We start from the raw sequence: 17,596 nt of genomic DNA on the forward strand, positions 1-17,596 counted from the left end.
ACGGCTAATATTTAAGTACTTAAACTACCAACAAATAATAATTAACCAATAAACCGATAGTGATCAACAGATCATTTTCTCACATATATTAAGCTTGATCGTCAGTGAGTGAACAAGATATTTGTCGACAGCAAGGACTCCTAAAGTTACTGCCAAGGTAGCGTATTCCTTAGTGTAAATATTTAATCTTGCTAACAATGTCGTCCACATGTATTCTTATTCGAACTCGCTATGTTGAGGATGAGATAAAAAAAAATATAAGCAATCCGAGCAATAACTTAGTCATTAGCTTCTCTGGTGCATTTAATATAATATACACCCAAAATCATTTCACGAAACAATACGCGTAAACAAAAAAGCTTTTCATTGAATGCGTCGGGCAAGTAGTGATCAGGGCTTAAAGACCTTTCAAGTATGGACCTTTCCCCGACCTTTGACCCCCGAAAAATTCTTCCTATACTTTACCATTGCAAAATTTTCGGGGCTATTTTAGCAGTGCTTTTGCGAGTTGGCGCCTGTGAAATGGGGAATGTGTTTCAAACCATCATTATGATTCATCGCACACAACAACCTGTTTTTGAAAAGTACCGTTAAAGAATTTTAGCCTAGTCTATCACAGCTATTTCTACACTCATTTTTATTACTGCAATTAAATTAAAACTCCTAGGAAGACAGGGTGGCCATTGAATTATCTGATTTACATTTAAGTTTCCAAAACACAACTGAAAACTAACGAATAGAGTTCAAAGATGCGAAAACTAGGTAATGTTTACGACCACGCTTGAAAATCTGTCTGAGTGAGAAAAGTGTCTGAGCGGATGCGAAAAGGGAGCATTGTTACGTCACTTTTTGCAATTTGCTGATTGGCCAATGTCACGAAGTAAACAAGGAAGTCGATGCTCGGGGAAAGGTCCATTGCCGCCTACACTTAGTCTTCACAGACGGTAGTTTAAAGTTAAACTACACGCAATAGTATTTATATCGCTTTGATGTGGGACCTGATTCTTCAAATGAATTTAGCTGTTGTTCTAAATCAAACTTTCCAGTCGTTGTTGTCTTGTCCGTTATCAGGTTCGGATGAAGTATATACAGAAGCCCCGAGACAGAGATCCACCTCGCCAGCGCATCCACGTGTAGGTACTGCAAGGGGCAGTATGCCATCCTTTTTATACGTTCATATAAAATGAAAATGATATAAATATGGTATTGACATGAATCTTACTAAATTTGGTTTATTGACCGAATATCCATGCAGTTGACCTTCACACAAATAATGGTCGACCAACACGTCGATACCACCTACAGGCAACTAAGTTAAAATGACACATTTATAATAGTTCGTGAAAATTTGAATATTCAATATTATGAATATATATTAGTGTGAAACTGATTTTTGAGAGCATTATCAAAATACAAAATTCGGAATCTATATTATACCATAAATAAAACGTCGGAATCGGAATAGATTCTTTTGATTTCGACTATAGTGGCCTGTTGGCGCGACACAAGCGTGTATGATTGGTAATACAAACTTGATTTGAAAAGTCTCCGGCACATGTTGAAGACGGTTTGAGCTCAGCAAAAAGCACCAATCATGAGATGGAACGTTGAATAATAAAGGCGCCTCAATCACACAATATATCTGGGGTGCTGCGTGGGCATGGCATCCACAACTCTGCTCTCAGCCCCGGGACGATGCTCGATAACCTCCCCAGTTCCTCATCGGTTTCACACCAGATGTCGTGAATATTAGGTAATTTGTTATATATGGAGATAAGGCTTAACTGTGAATTCTAGTTCATTTCAACACGGAAATCATGTGTTTTTTTATTTATCCTCACTCTTGTTTCGAAGTTGAATTGCCTATGGACAATGTCAATTTCCGCAAATGTGAAGGGGCTATTGTTCTGTCTAAACCAAAAGTAAACATTTCCACGTGAATAATTGGTAAGATGTTGTTTACATAAGTTTTGGAATAAATCAATATTATGAATGTCAATACTGAACTATTCAAAATATCTGGTTGCGTAACATGATGTTTCATCTATCATAATGTAGGAAAAATTTTTCAACAAATTAACTGATAATTTGCAGTTAATATTTGGTTATTATTAGCATAACATATTTTAATGATCGATCATGAACTATAAATTCTATCGTTCATACAGAAGTGGATAATAATACTTATTATCTATAAGATGGCTAGTACCTGATAACAAATTGAAGGCATTCTCTCACTGTTTTAAATATGTTCATTGCCATGACAACGTTTTGAATCGGTGTGGTGTTGTTATTTCGCGATTTACCTAGAGTAAATATTAATGTATTAACGCCCAATTGCGTCATTAGACATATAATAATGATTTTTCTCATCATCGAAAATATTATTATTAATTACTACACAGAATACTGACGATACAAAAAAATAATTTGAGACATATTTAAAATTAATCATATCAGTCTTTCAGAAAAAAATTAAAAATTTCGATAAATAGTAGTTTTTAGGAGGAGAAAAGAAAATGAAAAATCGTGCCTATTTCGTGGGCTTGGTATGGAGTGAGTAGGTTAGACTTGATCACAATTTTTGGTATAAGTGTTTTACTGGTTGTGAAACAACAAACTTGCTATTCCATAATTACCTATATAAACGAATTTGTGTAGAATTACACAACTGAGATTAATGAGTACTACCACTACAATACAAAAATGAGCGAGACAAAATGAAAGCTTTTAATTAGTATCAAATATGTCTCTAATAGCACAAAAATATTCAGTCCCGGTAAGTATTTCCAGATCAACGTTTATTGGCGACATCTCAAATTAATTGGAAACATTATCACGCTTCCTATCACTTGATGAATATTCATTCATTCAAAAACAATAAGTATATTTGTAATCTGATATTGTTGTTTTCGATAATTTGAACATTCCTATCTTAAGTATCTATTCGTGAAGGCTGTATTGTTTGACAAGTCAGTACAATCCCTTAGGTGTGAAATGTCTTGTTCCGGAATCGAAAAAAACATAACACCGAACATGTGCATTGAAAAGGAAATTGATCTGAGATTATCTTAGTACTATCGTGGGGATAAGATTATAGCAGTTATATATACGATTTATATACCTCCCAATCTTGTCATATTAGTGTATTGATGTACTTTTTAACAATTTCTGAGTTAATATATCACAATGGGATCAAACTCTCTTGGTCCCCTTACCAATGTTTGCACGTGCCGATACAAAGAAAGCTATTAAAATATTATGATCGTATTTGGTTTCAGACATTAGGAAGTTTGGTCTAGGGCAAACGAATTTAGCAGTCAGCTTAACATATAATTGTAATTGTCAAGAAAAGATACCTTCGAATAATTTTGATAGTAATCTAGCAAATACTATAGGTGTATTGGGAGCAAACTATAAATAAACAAATGCACTGATAGTATGAGAGTGGTTATTGATTCAATTTTTGGAGAATTGTGTGATTGAAATGCACCAGAAAAATAGCATAAGTGAAAGCACATTGCTTAATGATGTATTAACAGCTATATCACATTACACGCTCTCTTTTTATAAGGATGTTGGCAACTGCTTGAACACATGAACCACAAATAAGGGGGCTCCCGAAGTATGCGAACCAAGATGGCGGACATCGGAATGTAATATGTGTACTAGGTTAGGGTTAGGCCATAATGTTAGGTATAAATACTACGGGAGGCTCTTGGCTAGTCTTCGAACTGATAATAGGACTAAAATAAGGAAATTTGGAAAAAAATTATCGCCTAACCCTAACCTGTTACCCATGTTACGTTCCGATGTCCGCCATCTTGGTTCGCATACTTCGGGAGCACCCAAATAAGACCCTAGTATGGAAGCTGGAACTCGGACATAGGGTACTACCGCTCTTCTTCAAGTTGAATGAACTAACAGGCAGAGTTTATTAGGAAATTGCAGTTGATGCCTCAAATACTAAATAAGTTTGTTCAATCACCTTGCTAACAAAGATAACCTATTACTAAAAGTTGCATGGTTTATAACACAGCATACCAAATTCCGCTATAACTGAGTAAAGAATTGGCAAATTTGTAGATTTTAGCGAAGCTAGCGATTGTACTGTGCCAGATCTGGTGGTATGTTTAAAATAGACAAACGATTTTTGGGGCTCAAAATCAATTTGAACCATTCAAATCTAATTGATGTATTATGCCCAAAAACCAGAATTTGTGAAACATTTACTCCAATGAAACATTCACTACTTATGCTCAATATCACGGGAATCATTGTTCAACACTATGGTTTCATCTGCATTACATATTCATACATTTAGCTCAACACGACGCTTTCCACGGACCATATACGGTGTGTATTTTTTGTACGGTAATACCAAGCATATTTTCATTCAGCCATTTTCAGTCATAAAATTCCGTCAGCTGCTAATAAAGAATCCATTATACTTTCTCACAATTTAATTTCATATCATTTTGATTTTAATACCCGGGCCTATTGTTGAGATAAGTTATAGTGAAATCACAGCAAATAGCATGCATTTCATAGTAATTCAAGACAAATTTATCATCCCATATAACAATTTTGATGTTGCGATTGCTAAACGAAAACGCTCAAATGTTAGTATATTTTCGTTACTACGACTTTGCACGATTACATCAAAAAATAAGTCATTTTGCTAATATTCTCAACACTGTATTAGTCATTGAGGATATGTGAAGCACCCTGCTATTTTCGGGATTTCTTTTTTCATTGTTAATATTACTTAGCGCAGATGCTAAGTCGAAAGGTTCTAGGTTTTCACCTATTTGCGGGCGCCAAAGTTACGGTGCGTGAAAAAAGTGGAAGTTGAAGTATTCAACAACAATACACACTCATGGAGTGATCCTAGTTTGCTTCCGTATGACCTATAATAAGCCTAAATTACAGAATTATAGCCTAGTCAGACAGATTAGCAGATTTTGAGGGAGATAATGGCAGTATCTATACCGTAAATCTGTGCAATACCGTTATGCCCAGGCAAACAACAGTTTGCACGCGAAGCGTCTGTTTAAACATATTTTCTTATTTACCGAAGCATTCACAGAGGGGAGTCGGACTAAGTAAGAAATCAATGTATGAATAGCAATATAGGCTCAATAGCAAAAACGGCAACATATATCGAATATAAATTCCTGGTCAGATTCAGAAAATGAAAATATATATATATATCATTTTGCTTATTTTTGTTAGTTCAGTTTTGGATAAACATTACAGAATAGTCGCTTGACATGCTTTTGTGCTAAAATAGTCCAAATAGCTTCAGGATGATCAGAAGGAAAAAAACTGCAGATTTTTATGTTTTAATGAATTAATAATTCGAAGGAACAGTAGTTTCAACATATGGTAAAATATAATGTGGTTTTCCTGTGTCGGCCTTGTGTCGATTTGCATTATAGAACAATTAGTTAAGAAGTTTCAACATTTGGTAAAATATAATCTCCTTCAGTATCAATAAGATCATTTTACAAAATTAATTATTCCTGAAAACCGAAAGCGTTTTTACAGAACATCTATGCTTGGGAAATGCCGTCTATTGTTCTACATTATTGAAGTAGAATTTGAGGACAACGGATTGGTTGAAAGATATAGCTTAACTTTTTAACTTATTTTTCCTTGAGCACATATAGGCCGGCCATACCTCATAAATTCTAACCCCTCTGTACACGATTTGACAAATGTTTTGATTTCGATGTCGAATGACTTTATTCATATAATTTCCGTATTTAATTTATTTAGAAAATATTAGGATAGAAGCATTTCTGCGGAGATACGGATTACTCGTTTGAATGACAATGAATGCAACTCAAGAAACTTAAAATTATACGCAATAATATTCGAATTTTTGAAAACGGTTTCACCACAAAAACCGTAAAGTACAATTGTGTGTCCGGTTCACTAAACGCTATTATCCAGATCTAGGATGCCACTTTCGAGCATAACACATTGATGGTAATTACTAATAATTCTAAATTAAAACTTTGGTTTCTTGGTATTATTAGTAATTTTGGTCAAAATTAGAACATCGTTGCGAGCTGATTTTTTTGAATGTCAATTTGAATGTAAAATTGGGTTCTACTGCTCAACTAAGATCATCATCTGAATTATTGTGTAAGAATTCATTGGGCTATACCGAATCAGAAAGAGTCCGATACGTCCGAATTTGATTAACCCGTTGGTTAAAAGCAAACGTTCGAAAAACCTCCAAAAAAACTTTAACTAGCAGAAGCGATAGAAGTCATATGTAACAGAAATTGTGTCGACGCTATCAGCTGTATTGTACTGTGTTTTACATTGTTTCGTTGTTTACAATCACATTAAGATAATCGTTCCTACTGCCCAATGTCCACTTTGTTTATCTAGTCTAATAAGCTTTGGTCAAGTACAGTAAATACTTTCTCCAAACACAATTACGTTCTTGTCGAATAGTCTTCCCTCTTTTAATGACGAGAGTCAAGTAGCAGATGACAGCTGTATGAGTGATCACTTGAAAACTACAAAATCTGCCTAGACACTAAAAATGCAGAGAACAAGTATAATGGTGTTTAGGACAATATTTCATAGTAAGAACATCGAAGTTCCTGAATTCGCAAAATTCATCAGATAACATATAGAAAAGTAACAGTGTGTTATGGAAAAAATGCTATGCCAAAAGATTTTACCTCTATACCACACTCTTTTTAATGCACTTGAGATGAAATAGTATGGAGTATTGTGCGAGCTATTTTTTTTAAATTGCTTCCTATGAATGGTATATTCTACATTTCTATTCTAACGATATACCCTCTAACTTGGAACGAACGCGTGGAAGGTTGTTGGCATATACGAATGTCGACATAAAACTACTTTCTCGGCAACATATTTTGATTTAATATATAGACCAAGAGTCATAATGATCGTAATAGATATCAATAAATGTTTAACTGGACTGCACACAATATAAATTTAAGCGATATTGTTCTCATGGAAATCTTACGCCATGTCAAATTTCTAATGCACATTAAACGTGTATACTGTATGTAGTAAACTAGTTGCCTTTGTCGTGCAACTGAAGTGGAATAGAGATGTTTAACTTCGAGATTCGTGTTATTTTAATTAATTTTTAAATACTGTGCTATTCAGTTTTATTTCAAAGTCACCATGGTTGAAAATTTATAAATGGAATGAATGACGAAAAAGACACGCCTCCGATTGTGTCACCCGATGCCATTCGAGATAAACTGCACGTCATACCTCCACCCTTTGTCTTTTTCTTAGTTATACATTGAAAAATTGTTTAATATAGGGCATTCGCTTGTAACCCGCATTCGTAATGGTACATGTTATATGAGTAAAAACTGATATGACATATACGGCATATTATGAAAACTTTACCGTTTTCAAAATATATATATATATATGTATATATATATATAGATATACAGAGAAAATCGATTTTTAGCGGACGTGTCCGGGCCAAGTACAAACCAGTGCTCAAGTTAGTGTGAAATCACGATGTAAAGTAAACAATGTAACAGTACGGACTGAAGGTGGACTTCTCGAGCTTTTGTCACGGGCTGAGGACGCGAGGTACTTGAGAGTAAGGATTGGTTGACTTGTTGTAGATATTTAATAAAGTCCGGGTGAGGAAGAATAGGGCAAGAAGAAAGCTTAGAAAAGTTAATTAAAATGAAACTTTCTTAGATTTGTAGAATTTTTGTTTAGCTACAGATATTTGCTTCTTTTGTAAGCTTTTGTCAAACAAGGAAATTTAAAAATACGAGATGTGCTGGTATTCGGTGGTGGACATTTTTCTATAGCAAGTTTCACCAGGAAAATAACATTCGAATTCAGTTAAGAAAAAGGCTCAGAATACAAAAAACCAAATTACCGGCTCTCAAGTTTACATGAGATCCAAACTAATTTGATTCATGCAGTATCAATACAACGTTTTTTTTCATGTAAATAAGGCGTCTGATTATAACACGATATTTCAATTGCCGTCGGGCTTGGCCAAATTTTGGCTAAATTAGATTCAAACGGACAATCTCTTTTCTACGATTCGTGACATCATTATTTTGGGGCTTTCAAATCAGGTATATGGTGTTCTGAGTTCACAGCAAACTTTCTAGTATTTTGTAGTTAATTCGTCATTATGCAACGGTGCCATAATCAAACTTAGCCAAGTAGGCCTAGTTGATAGGTCATGCCGCCATGTAATTCGCATACTTGGTGAAGTACCGGGTATCCAGTCAAATATAGAAAAATTACTGGTAAATTATAGAAAACGTGCTGATTTTTTTAATAGCGAGGTGTGCATGGAAGTGATTATTTCAATTATACGTGTTATTACACCAGACTTATTAGCTCGTTATTAACCAGGTATAGATAGGCTTAAGACGTCATGTGTTATGCTAATTAGAATTGCGGTGCCAAGCTGTCTCCAGTCGGTTCCGCGTTTTCAGCATTCTTAGACAGTACATGGAGTTACGGTAGTTGAAAAATTTTCAGTGTTTATGTATATATAGAATCGGGATATAGAATATTTTGTCGTCTCACATAAGTGCCAAACACAAAGATAGTGCGACTGTTGAGATTATGTCAATATTATTATATTCATGAGACAGAGTATTTTTTTCATATTTTTGTTTTTATTAATTAGTTAGATGTGGTGTGGTTTGATAAACCTATTATATTAGTGCTTTAGATATGCTTTGGAGAAAATCAGATATATATACGGATATTTGCATATATGTTTACTGTAGGACCAACTAATACTTACTTGAAACTTTAGTGTAAATAATAAATCACTTTTAATAATTTTTTTAAATAATGCAATTTGAAATACTGATTCCGCATTTTTTCCGTTTCAATTGGTGTGCGAGTGAGCATAAATGTACGAATATATAAAGACCGCTTTTATCGCATTTTGCTCTAATTTGTGCCATCGATATTTATTTATGTTTCGTTACCACTATAAGATTATTAAAGCTTGATAAAGTCATGCAGTGTTTCAGCGACAAATATTTGAACAAATTCTCCTAAATATTCAAATCTTTTATATCAGTGCATACTGTAATTTGAATACCCGAGTTTAATAATTTCATTTCAACAATTTAATTTCCTTTTTAAAGCCATTGGTAATTTAATGGTTCATCTTCTCAAATTATTTCACCACATAGCTATATGGTCTAATTTAATTCCGAACATTTTGTAAAATTCTCCGACGAGACAAAACTATGTGATCGGAAATTGTGGTAAAACTTTCGTATATAATACAAATCGCAATTCTGCTACTTTTTTGTGAATTACACTAAATTCATGGTCATTTTTTGCGTTTTCATACAGTAATAGTATGTTATTTTTGCGATTAACGTCGTGTTAATGACAAATATTTTATTCCCTGACAATCTGTTTGAACAGTATTTCTTCATGAATAAACAGGATGAATACTTGAATGGTGACAATGTTTGTTGGTTACCGATAAGAGTTTGTTTATTTTGTCGGAAATTTATCGTTCGTTCATTGATCAAATCACAGCAGGTCTTGAAGATGTTGAAGACTATGTTTTCCTTTTTATTAGTGAGTACCAGATTGTATGAGAACCGATGTCAGGATTTGGTTATATGCAGTTAAATGGAAGATTGAGGATTGAGAGGGGTTGTTTGGTGTTCAGAGTCAATAAACGTACGGGATGATCGACCGTACGACCGACCGACAGGATGTTCTTAGCTACGAGAGTAATATTACTATCACAAGTTTTCCACGAAATTTGTTTGGAATATAAGTATCGACGACGCACAAATTTTTAAACAATCAATATGTAAGAACGAGTGAAATAGTAAAGTCTTGGTTATAGTTGCTCTGGTGATAGTATATATCTGAGGTTATGTTTACATTTTTGAAACTAAAGTTAAAACAAACGAATTATATTGTCATTGTTTATCTATAATTATTATATTATATTTGTTGCATTGGCTCTCACTACCCGGCGAAGCCTGCATAATTGATTGGAAATGAAAATTCATTTTCCTTCAGTGATAGTAAAAAACGTGAAAACAAGATTATATGTGGTATTTGTTTTCATCTCAACGTTTTCACATTTAACAATGATGTTATTCATGTTTCGTTTGTATACGTATTTCTTTTTATAAATATAGTGAGCATTTATAAAAGCTAAGATTGCCATTTAGCGTTTATTGAATAGACAAAATGTTGGAACACAACAGTGAGCATTGTCATGTAATTTTTGTTTACTTGTTAATTATGAGGTACGCTCTGTTAAAATGGCACTGCATGATTGTAAAGAATAATAAACGTATCATGTCGAGAAAGCTTTAAGACAAAGATTTAGACAATTTACGTTACTATTAAATGAAAAAAGAGAGACTTGTTAGGTCACGTTTCATTGCATTGTTTCAAAAAATTATAAATCAAATAATACAAAAACTGGAGCAATTAGATTAATTCAATACTATCACATTTTATCTTCTTTGTTACCGGGGAAAAGATATTTGAAAGTAAGAGGTATTTTGTAAGTTGAAATAAATAGTAATGTACCAGAAATTACATTAAAAAACTACGTGTTTGGCCACGCAATGAGGTTAAAAGTCAAAACGTAGAACACACAAGCATAGAATAGACATTGCCTTGCCCATTTATTTAAAGTGAGACAATGCTGAGGGGACATCGGTCATTTTGAAAAGCAGGTGTGAATGGACACGAGTAGGGACGCACAAAAAGACAATAAATATCGCTTCAAGCAAGGAAATTGTCGTCAAGTCACGTTATTCTTGTTATTATTTTATACTTTGATTGTATTTTCGCATTGTGAATGTTTTGGTAACATGATAGGATAATATTTTTCATACAATAGGTGTTCCATTTCGGTTAATGACCCTTCCCTCGGGCTTTAAACGATATTTCTGCCATTCAATCGGAGATCTGTTAGAGATAATGATGCCGATTTTCCATAAAAATTCTAACACAATATGCAATTATGGAGGGATAAGACGTCTGAAATTTCGATTTAAAAGCACTACTACGAGTTGTAAAGGTAAAGTGTTCCATAGATTTGTTTAGTCCATCCACAGTTAGACAAAAGGCAAAAAAATATTTTATAAATATCTAAAATTGTGTTCCAATGTTTATAAGGTTATAGTATACTTAGTATATTTAGTATATTTTAACTTTTTTGAGATATTAAAAAAGTATCAATATATTATGATAGAAGCAGTTTTTATAGGTGGGTATAGGAATTGGTTTTTGTATTTGTATCTCATGCATATTCGCCGGAGTAGAGACTCAATTTAGTTCATTATCTCCAAGGAGTATTTGAAAGCTAAAAATCACTATGTATGGCGGTGACTTGAATATATATTTGGCGAGTCTTACAGGGCGACTGGTTGTGCTTTTGGGCGTGTTCGATATCTATTCGAATAACCATATTTAGTACCAATACCTTTGTCATTTTCTATTAACGAAACATATGCACCCGTATTACAACACAACTGGTATAGTATCAGTATAATTATGTAATTTTCGTTCTACTTTCCTGTAATCCCAATGAAAATGCTTGAAACGAGGTTTCGCCGACATTTTCATTATTTACAGTTGAATTGAATACCTCAAACGTATACTACTAATACACGCCTAGTTTCGTTTTTCTACAACACTGTTGAGATAAACTGTATGCCCAACATGCTTTCAATAGTTATATAGTCGTAATTATTACCGGTATTACGTTCTTCAACCAATTAAAAAGTATGACATTATAGGTAACTAGAAAAATAACTAAAAACTATACTACTACTGAGTATCGATCAGTATCGGAAATCCCGACGGACCTTGAGGGTTAGTACATTCACTGGTTGAAGCTGATCATTTCGCTTGAATTTGTTGATTAAATGCGGCTATTGCTTTCCACTCAGACGTGAATATTACGAAGTAAAGCTTGCATGGAGCATTTGATCTGAATTCAACAGCTTGTAGCAAGTTGCTACCAACAAGACTATCAATACTGGTATTTGAGATAGGGTCATGTTTTTCTGGTAAAGTTGTAGGTCAGTGGTTTGGCTTGACGTTTGGTGATTACTGCGCAAATTTTTGTAACTGACGCCGCTTTGGAAATGCTTATTCAGAAAACAGCATATGACTTAAAATCGTAATTTGTTGATGTAGATATGGAAATACATATATCTTGGCACCGAAAATATTATCTGTTTGTACAAAGCTCTTGTTGAGAGGTTCCGCATCAAAAATCGTCATTAAGTGGTTTTGCGTCATTGCACGGTACTATTGTTTTCAATGCCTTGTTGCGGTATATCAATGTGTCCATGATGAATATTTCTACCGGAAGAAGTGGGTGCTATGAATGTGAGCAGAAATGATATGGTGAAGGCAAAAGTAAATTAGAACAGTAGGCTATACTTTGGAATTGGCACTGAAAATACACACTCGCGTTTAGTCTGTTAGGAAAATTTAGTGCCAGATCAAGCTAGCTATTTGTATAAAGAGGGAATTAAGCCTTATTAACTCCCGAATTCTTGAAATATCCATAGCCCATAAATAGATCAAGATGGATCACCAATTCTTAACGCAAAATATTGATTGTTTGACCCCATACATTGCCTTTACTTTAACAGGAATATATCTTTTAACTTTTCATATTACATTTGACCAATGAGCACTTCTGCAATATTACTTATGTTTTTTAAAATTCATTGAATATTTTGCAGACACTAAATTCGTAAATTTAAAAATCGTAATCCGCAGGTATAAATTTAAATGAAGCCTCCGTTTGTTATGTCATCCTCATCGTATACTCCACCAACCATTCAGACGTCAGAAAATGGAATCGATCATCAGAAATCGTTTGTCGTAAAGCATGGAAAAATGAAGCAAGGACTGCTTGCAAGAGCTGCAATGTATACAAGTAATGCGTCGAAAGATGCCTCGCCCTCAAGTAATTTTAACGGGACAATCCAGACCGCTAGTAGAGATCCAATTGTATGGGGCGACGCTTCAAAGCGATACAATTTTAGACGAAATGAGATAAATAACAACAGTAGTCCGTGTTTTGTAAATAATTCGACGTTGCAACAAACTGAGGATGCATTAGAACGAGAGACCCACAAAAATGTGATTACGCCAATCAACAGAACATCACCATTTACGGCTTCATCAACAACTAGCAATAACGTTGAGACCATAGCTGAATTGAAACAGAACAATTTAACCGGACTTTTAAAAATACCCGAATCTTCCATTATTGATAATAATTTGCAAGACGCTGAAGAAGCTGAGAAGAAATCGCCTCCATTTTTACATATGTCAACAGAAGCAAAACGACTTTCTTTTGATACAACTCAGCAATTAAGATCAGGATTCTTTCGTTCAATAAAGAGACAATATTCCCCATTACTACCAGCAAAGAGCGAAACGGCAATGCAGGCCCAAGGCTCCAGTAACACCCCTAGCCCGTGTGGTAGCGCAAGCTTTTCAAGTAATTCTAACACAGATAATTCTAATGACAGTGACGTCGACCTGGAAAGCGAGTCACGTGATACGGTTTCAAACACTATGTCGCAATTAGCAAGACAAAAACTGGAGCAGTTGCGGCATCAAGGTCCGGGAAAAGTTGATGTTGCTACCGGACTACAATGGATTAGACTTGAACTGGTACGATTAGTATAATTTGAGGTATTTTTGAATCAGTAATTACATTATTTGATAAAGTTAGAATAAGAATGTTTTACAAACCCTAGAAATTTTTTCAATCCAAAATCGGATTCGAAAACTTTCGTCACGTAATACGTTATTAACTAAAACAGTACGATTCCGTCCATGAATCTTCCTTCATTATCAGCTTTCCACACAATCAAAGAAAGTGACAGCGCGCTCTGTTCGAGATCAGTACATTTACTGTTCCCAGCCAGGGATCACAGAACGAATTAGAAGGCAAAATTTACTGTATACATCAACGACAACGGTGCTGGAGATAAATCTATGTTTTATGAAAGTATATCGTCTACCAACAATATTCAGTTAATTTGGCTCTGAGTAAAATGATGAGAAGTTTATCAGGAATAGTCGTAAATTTTTGTCACCATGGTATTAGCATGAATTTTCTTGTTTTTATTTGCAGCATGAAATGAGGGAGCAAGATAAGTCATTATTTCTACAACTCATAAAACTCCATTCAACCATAAAAGATTTAAGATCCGACTTCAATGTTGCTGAAGAGTTCGATTCTTATGATGATTTACACAGTGCAGCATCTTTATGGTGTAAGTTACGTTTGCTATTATATGAATATCACAACCAGAATACCTTGCTTTTTCAAACATACATATATACTTTACAGGTTGCAATCAGCTGGGGTAAATGGGGCAGTCACGAAGAGCACATGTTATATAGCTCTAAGGTGGTCGTAGCTTTTAAGTTATCGTACTTTCGGCACTGCAAAATTTTAGATTCGCGTAACTGACAATAAAACCTTAAGTAACTGTACTCTGCGTACATCAAATGTTTGTCTTCTGATATCATCCGAAGTCCAACCATCCGAATGCTTAATATACGTTGCCAATGAAAAGTACAAAAATTTGATAAAATGACTAAATTCACTAAGTCATGTTCTTTTTTATTCCAGGGCCAAGGCGAGGATACAGTTACAGTGCTACAACCTTGCCAGATTTTTCATCGTCTGACGGAGCTCAGTTGATACGAAACGGAAGACCAAAGCAACCACTTCGTCGTGGATTTTCCCTCAATTATCCTCCTGCGGTTGGACCTCCTTCTCAGCCTCGTCTGAACTTTGAATTTTCGCGTCCTCCTTTGACACATTCTACCTCAACTGACTCCGAAGTTTCATTGAGCTTATCTGATTGGAAAAGTGCTACAGCTTGCTAGATGCGTCATAAAAAAAAACTCTGCAGACTACATCTTAACAAAATTTCTCTTCAATTGAAATCTGAATATAGTAAAAATGTGGTTTGTGTTGTCGGGTTCAGGTTTGATGTCGGAGGTTTAATCAATCGGGTCAATCCAACTTCAGCAAACTACAGGATTCCAAATTAATATCGGATCGAGTTCAAGCTTGTAAGGTTGGATAGCCTCGCACAACACTTGTCGTAGTAGGATGCGGTAGCAGTTTGGAGTCTCCTTGACACTTGTTAAAATACAAGGTCCTATTTCGTTAAAAATTTATTATGGATCGAAACAGCTATATCTAGCTTCATAGTTGTCTTCTCACTTCGCGGAATGACCTACGAATATTGAATGGCCACAAGCTCCTGATTTTATTGATATTTTATCTACTTTTTTATTACATTGTTGATATTCACTGTGTTGAAATACGGATTGTTCCTAACTTAATCTATCATAAAAACAATTTGAAAAGTTTGCTTGAGTTTTCCTATATATATATATTTTTTGTTAATCTTTCTGCATAATATCTCGCTTTACGACACAGTGTTCCGGTTGAATAGCAGAAAATAGGGGTAATTTTTAGACAGTATGTTGCGACTGCGGTGTCTCATTCTCGTTGCAACTAGAGATGTACCGATGTATCGGTATCGGGTATCGGCAATATCGGCCATTTTTTCGGTATCGGCCATGTATCGGTATCGGTTAGATTAAGGCCCATATTACCGATATATTTACCTTTTTGATATGGTCCAGAATGTTTTAAAAGATAAGTTAGAATACTACTTTTTAATTTATTTTTGTCTGGAGAGATCGTGAGCTATGAGCCATACATGTCCCCACCCCTGCGAGAGAATAGGATTCACGTGTTTTTAGCTATTTATCAGCTAAACTAGCTCAACTAATTTGGCTATTTTCGCTGTCAAATTTTTATATTAACATTTTTTAATATTACATAGTTTTTATGAAGAAATATATCAACACAGCACATAACAAAAAGCAACTAGGCGCCCAGTTTTAAATCATACAGTGGAATTGGGGTCCTTCCTTATTAACAGCACATGGACTTTTGGCACGGGTATAAATTCTGACTGTTTGTCGTCAAGTACGAGTGTCATTTAGTCCGTCGGCATCGATAAACTAAATTCCGACACAATTATCCCACTACACAGGTATTAACTTTAATTCTGCTTAACTACACGATTTCTTTATAGATATATTGACTTGACCGCCTAGCCCTAGACTGTCTCAAAATATAGGATAGCAATTGTAAAATATTATAAAATAGTGAGATAAAAAAACATCCTCAACGGTTATCGGTGGGCCTTCTTTTTGTCGTTGCTGATCGATATTCTTTCATGTTGGCTTTGACTTATTGCGTCGACGATTACGATTAAAATTACACTAAATTAAATATTTGTAAAATGCTTTTAATTTTAACGTAGGACGGCGGCGCTAGATTGTGTGGGTGATATTCGATATTCTTTTAAACACGAATAACGATATTCGAAGCTCGCAATATTAACATTAATTTCAAATTGGACATCCCGGCTTATGAGTTTTCCAATTGAACACCGAGATTACTAGCGTTACTGTACAATGTATCTTAATCAGTTACAGCACATGGATACCAAACATTAATTTCATATTATGTGATATATATATCTTTTTTTTCGATCTGAAATAATGTGTACTATGAACAACGCTTAAAGACCATTGTTTCAACCCGTCTGCCCTACACAGCATACCTAATTAAGTAATAATTGCATATAGTATCGGTATCGGAATATCGGTAATATCGGCCTTTTTGTAGTATCGGTATCGGTATCGGCGTTTTTAGCTGGTATGGGATCGGTATCGGCGACAAAAGTGGTATCGGTACATCTCTAGTTGCAACATGAAACAATATTATGCACGCTAGAAGTGGCCAAAGAATGGGAATACTAATCAAACCACGCTCGGTGAAGTACAGAATGACAAGGAGATTCAGAGAGTCAACTCTGCTCAAAGCATTTCCCCGTATATTGTCAGGGCAGGGCCTTGCCCCGTTACAGCTATGATTGTAAGCAGTACAACCTGTTTCTATCCACCGAACTAAAAGCGGCTGATATAAATCTTTGTAGCCTGCTAGACCAACGATTTTGGGCAGATGAGCCTGCAGGCTGGATGGTGGTCTCTGCAGCAGGGTAATTTCTGCCAAAAAACATCTCTGCTGTATCAGCTGAGCATATGCATGGCATATATATGAGTCGGTGCTATCGAAGTATTCGTACCAAGATGGCTCACGACCTGAACATAATATGTGTACCAGGTTAGGGTGTCTCTATCTCCATCTTAGGGGTTTCCCCATCTTAATAGTCTCCGTTCAATCGAACCTCTCATGATTAGAGAACTTATTCGTGATATGCCACGGTCATACATATTTTCGATACCAACTAAAACCACTCTCTGCGTCTACGTTCGCGGTGGACTCTCAGCAGCAATCGTGCTTATGCATACGATTCCTTGTTTCCTAGTTTGCGAAACCCGTAAATGATTCGTGTGCTTTCACACCACACAATAGGTACAATAGTCCAATGCAACACTTTAAGAACTTCATCATCTAGAAAAAATAGACTGATTTAAGAGATACAGAGAGTAACGAAAGCAA

General features: G+C 35.0%; 1 protein-coding gene across 1 annotated transcript; it reads left to right on the forward strand.

Moving 5' to 3' along the window:
- The first annotated feature begins 12,737 nt into the window (after window positions 1–12,737).
- Window positions 12,738–15,423, forward strand: LOC120335737 (uncharacterized). The gene is made up of 3 exons (XM_039403346.2): window positions 12,738–13,701; window positions 14,168–14,309; window positions 14,672–15,423. The coding sequence occupies exons 1-3, from the start codon at window positions 12,808–12,810 to the stop codon at window positions 14,929–14,931; spliced, it is 1,296 nt and encodes a 431-aa protein (XP_039259280.2). The 5' UTR covers window positions 12,738–12,807; the 3' UTR covers window positions 14,932–15,423.
- Window positions 15,424–17,596: the final 2,173 nt, after the last annotated feature.

Source organism: Styela clava, chromosome 2 (assembly GCF_964204865.1).
Source record: "Styela clava chromosome 2, kaStyClav1.hap1.2, whole genome shotgun sequence".
In the NCBI taxonomy this organism is placed as follows: Eukaryota; Metazoa; Chordata; class Ascidiacea; order Stolidobranchia; family Styelidae; genus Styela; species Styela clava.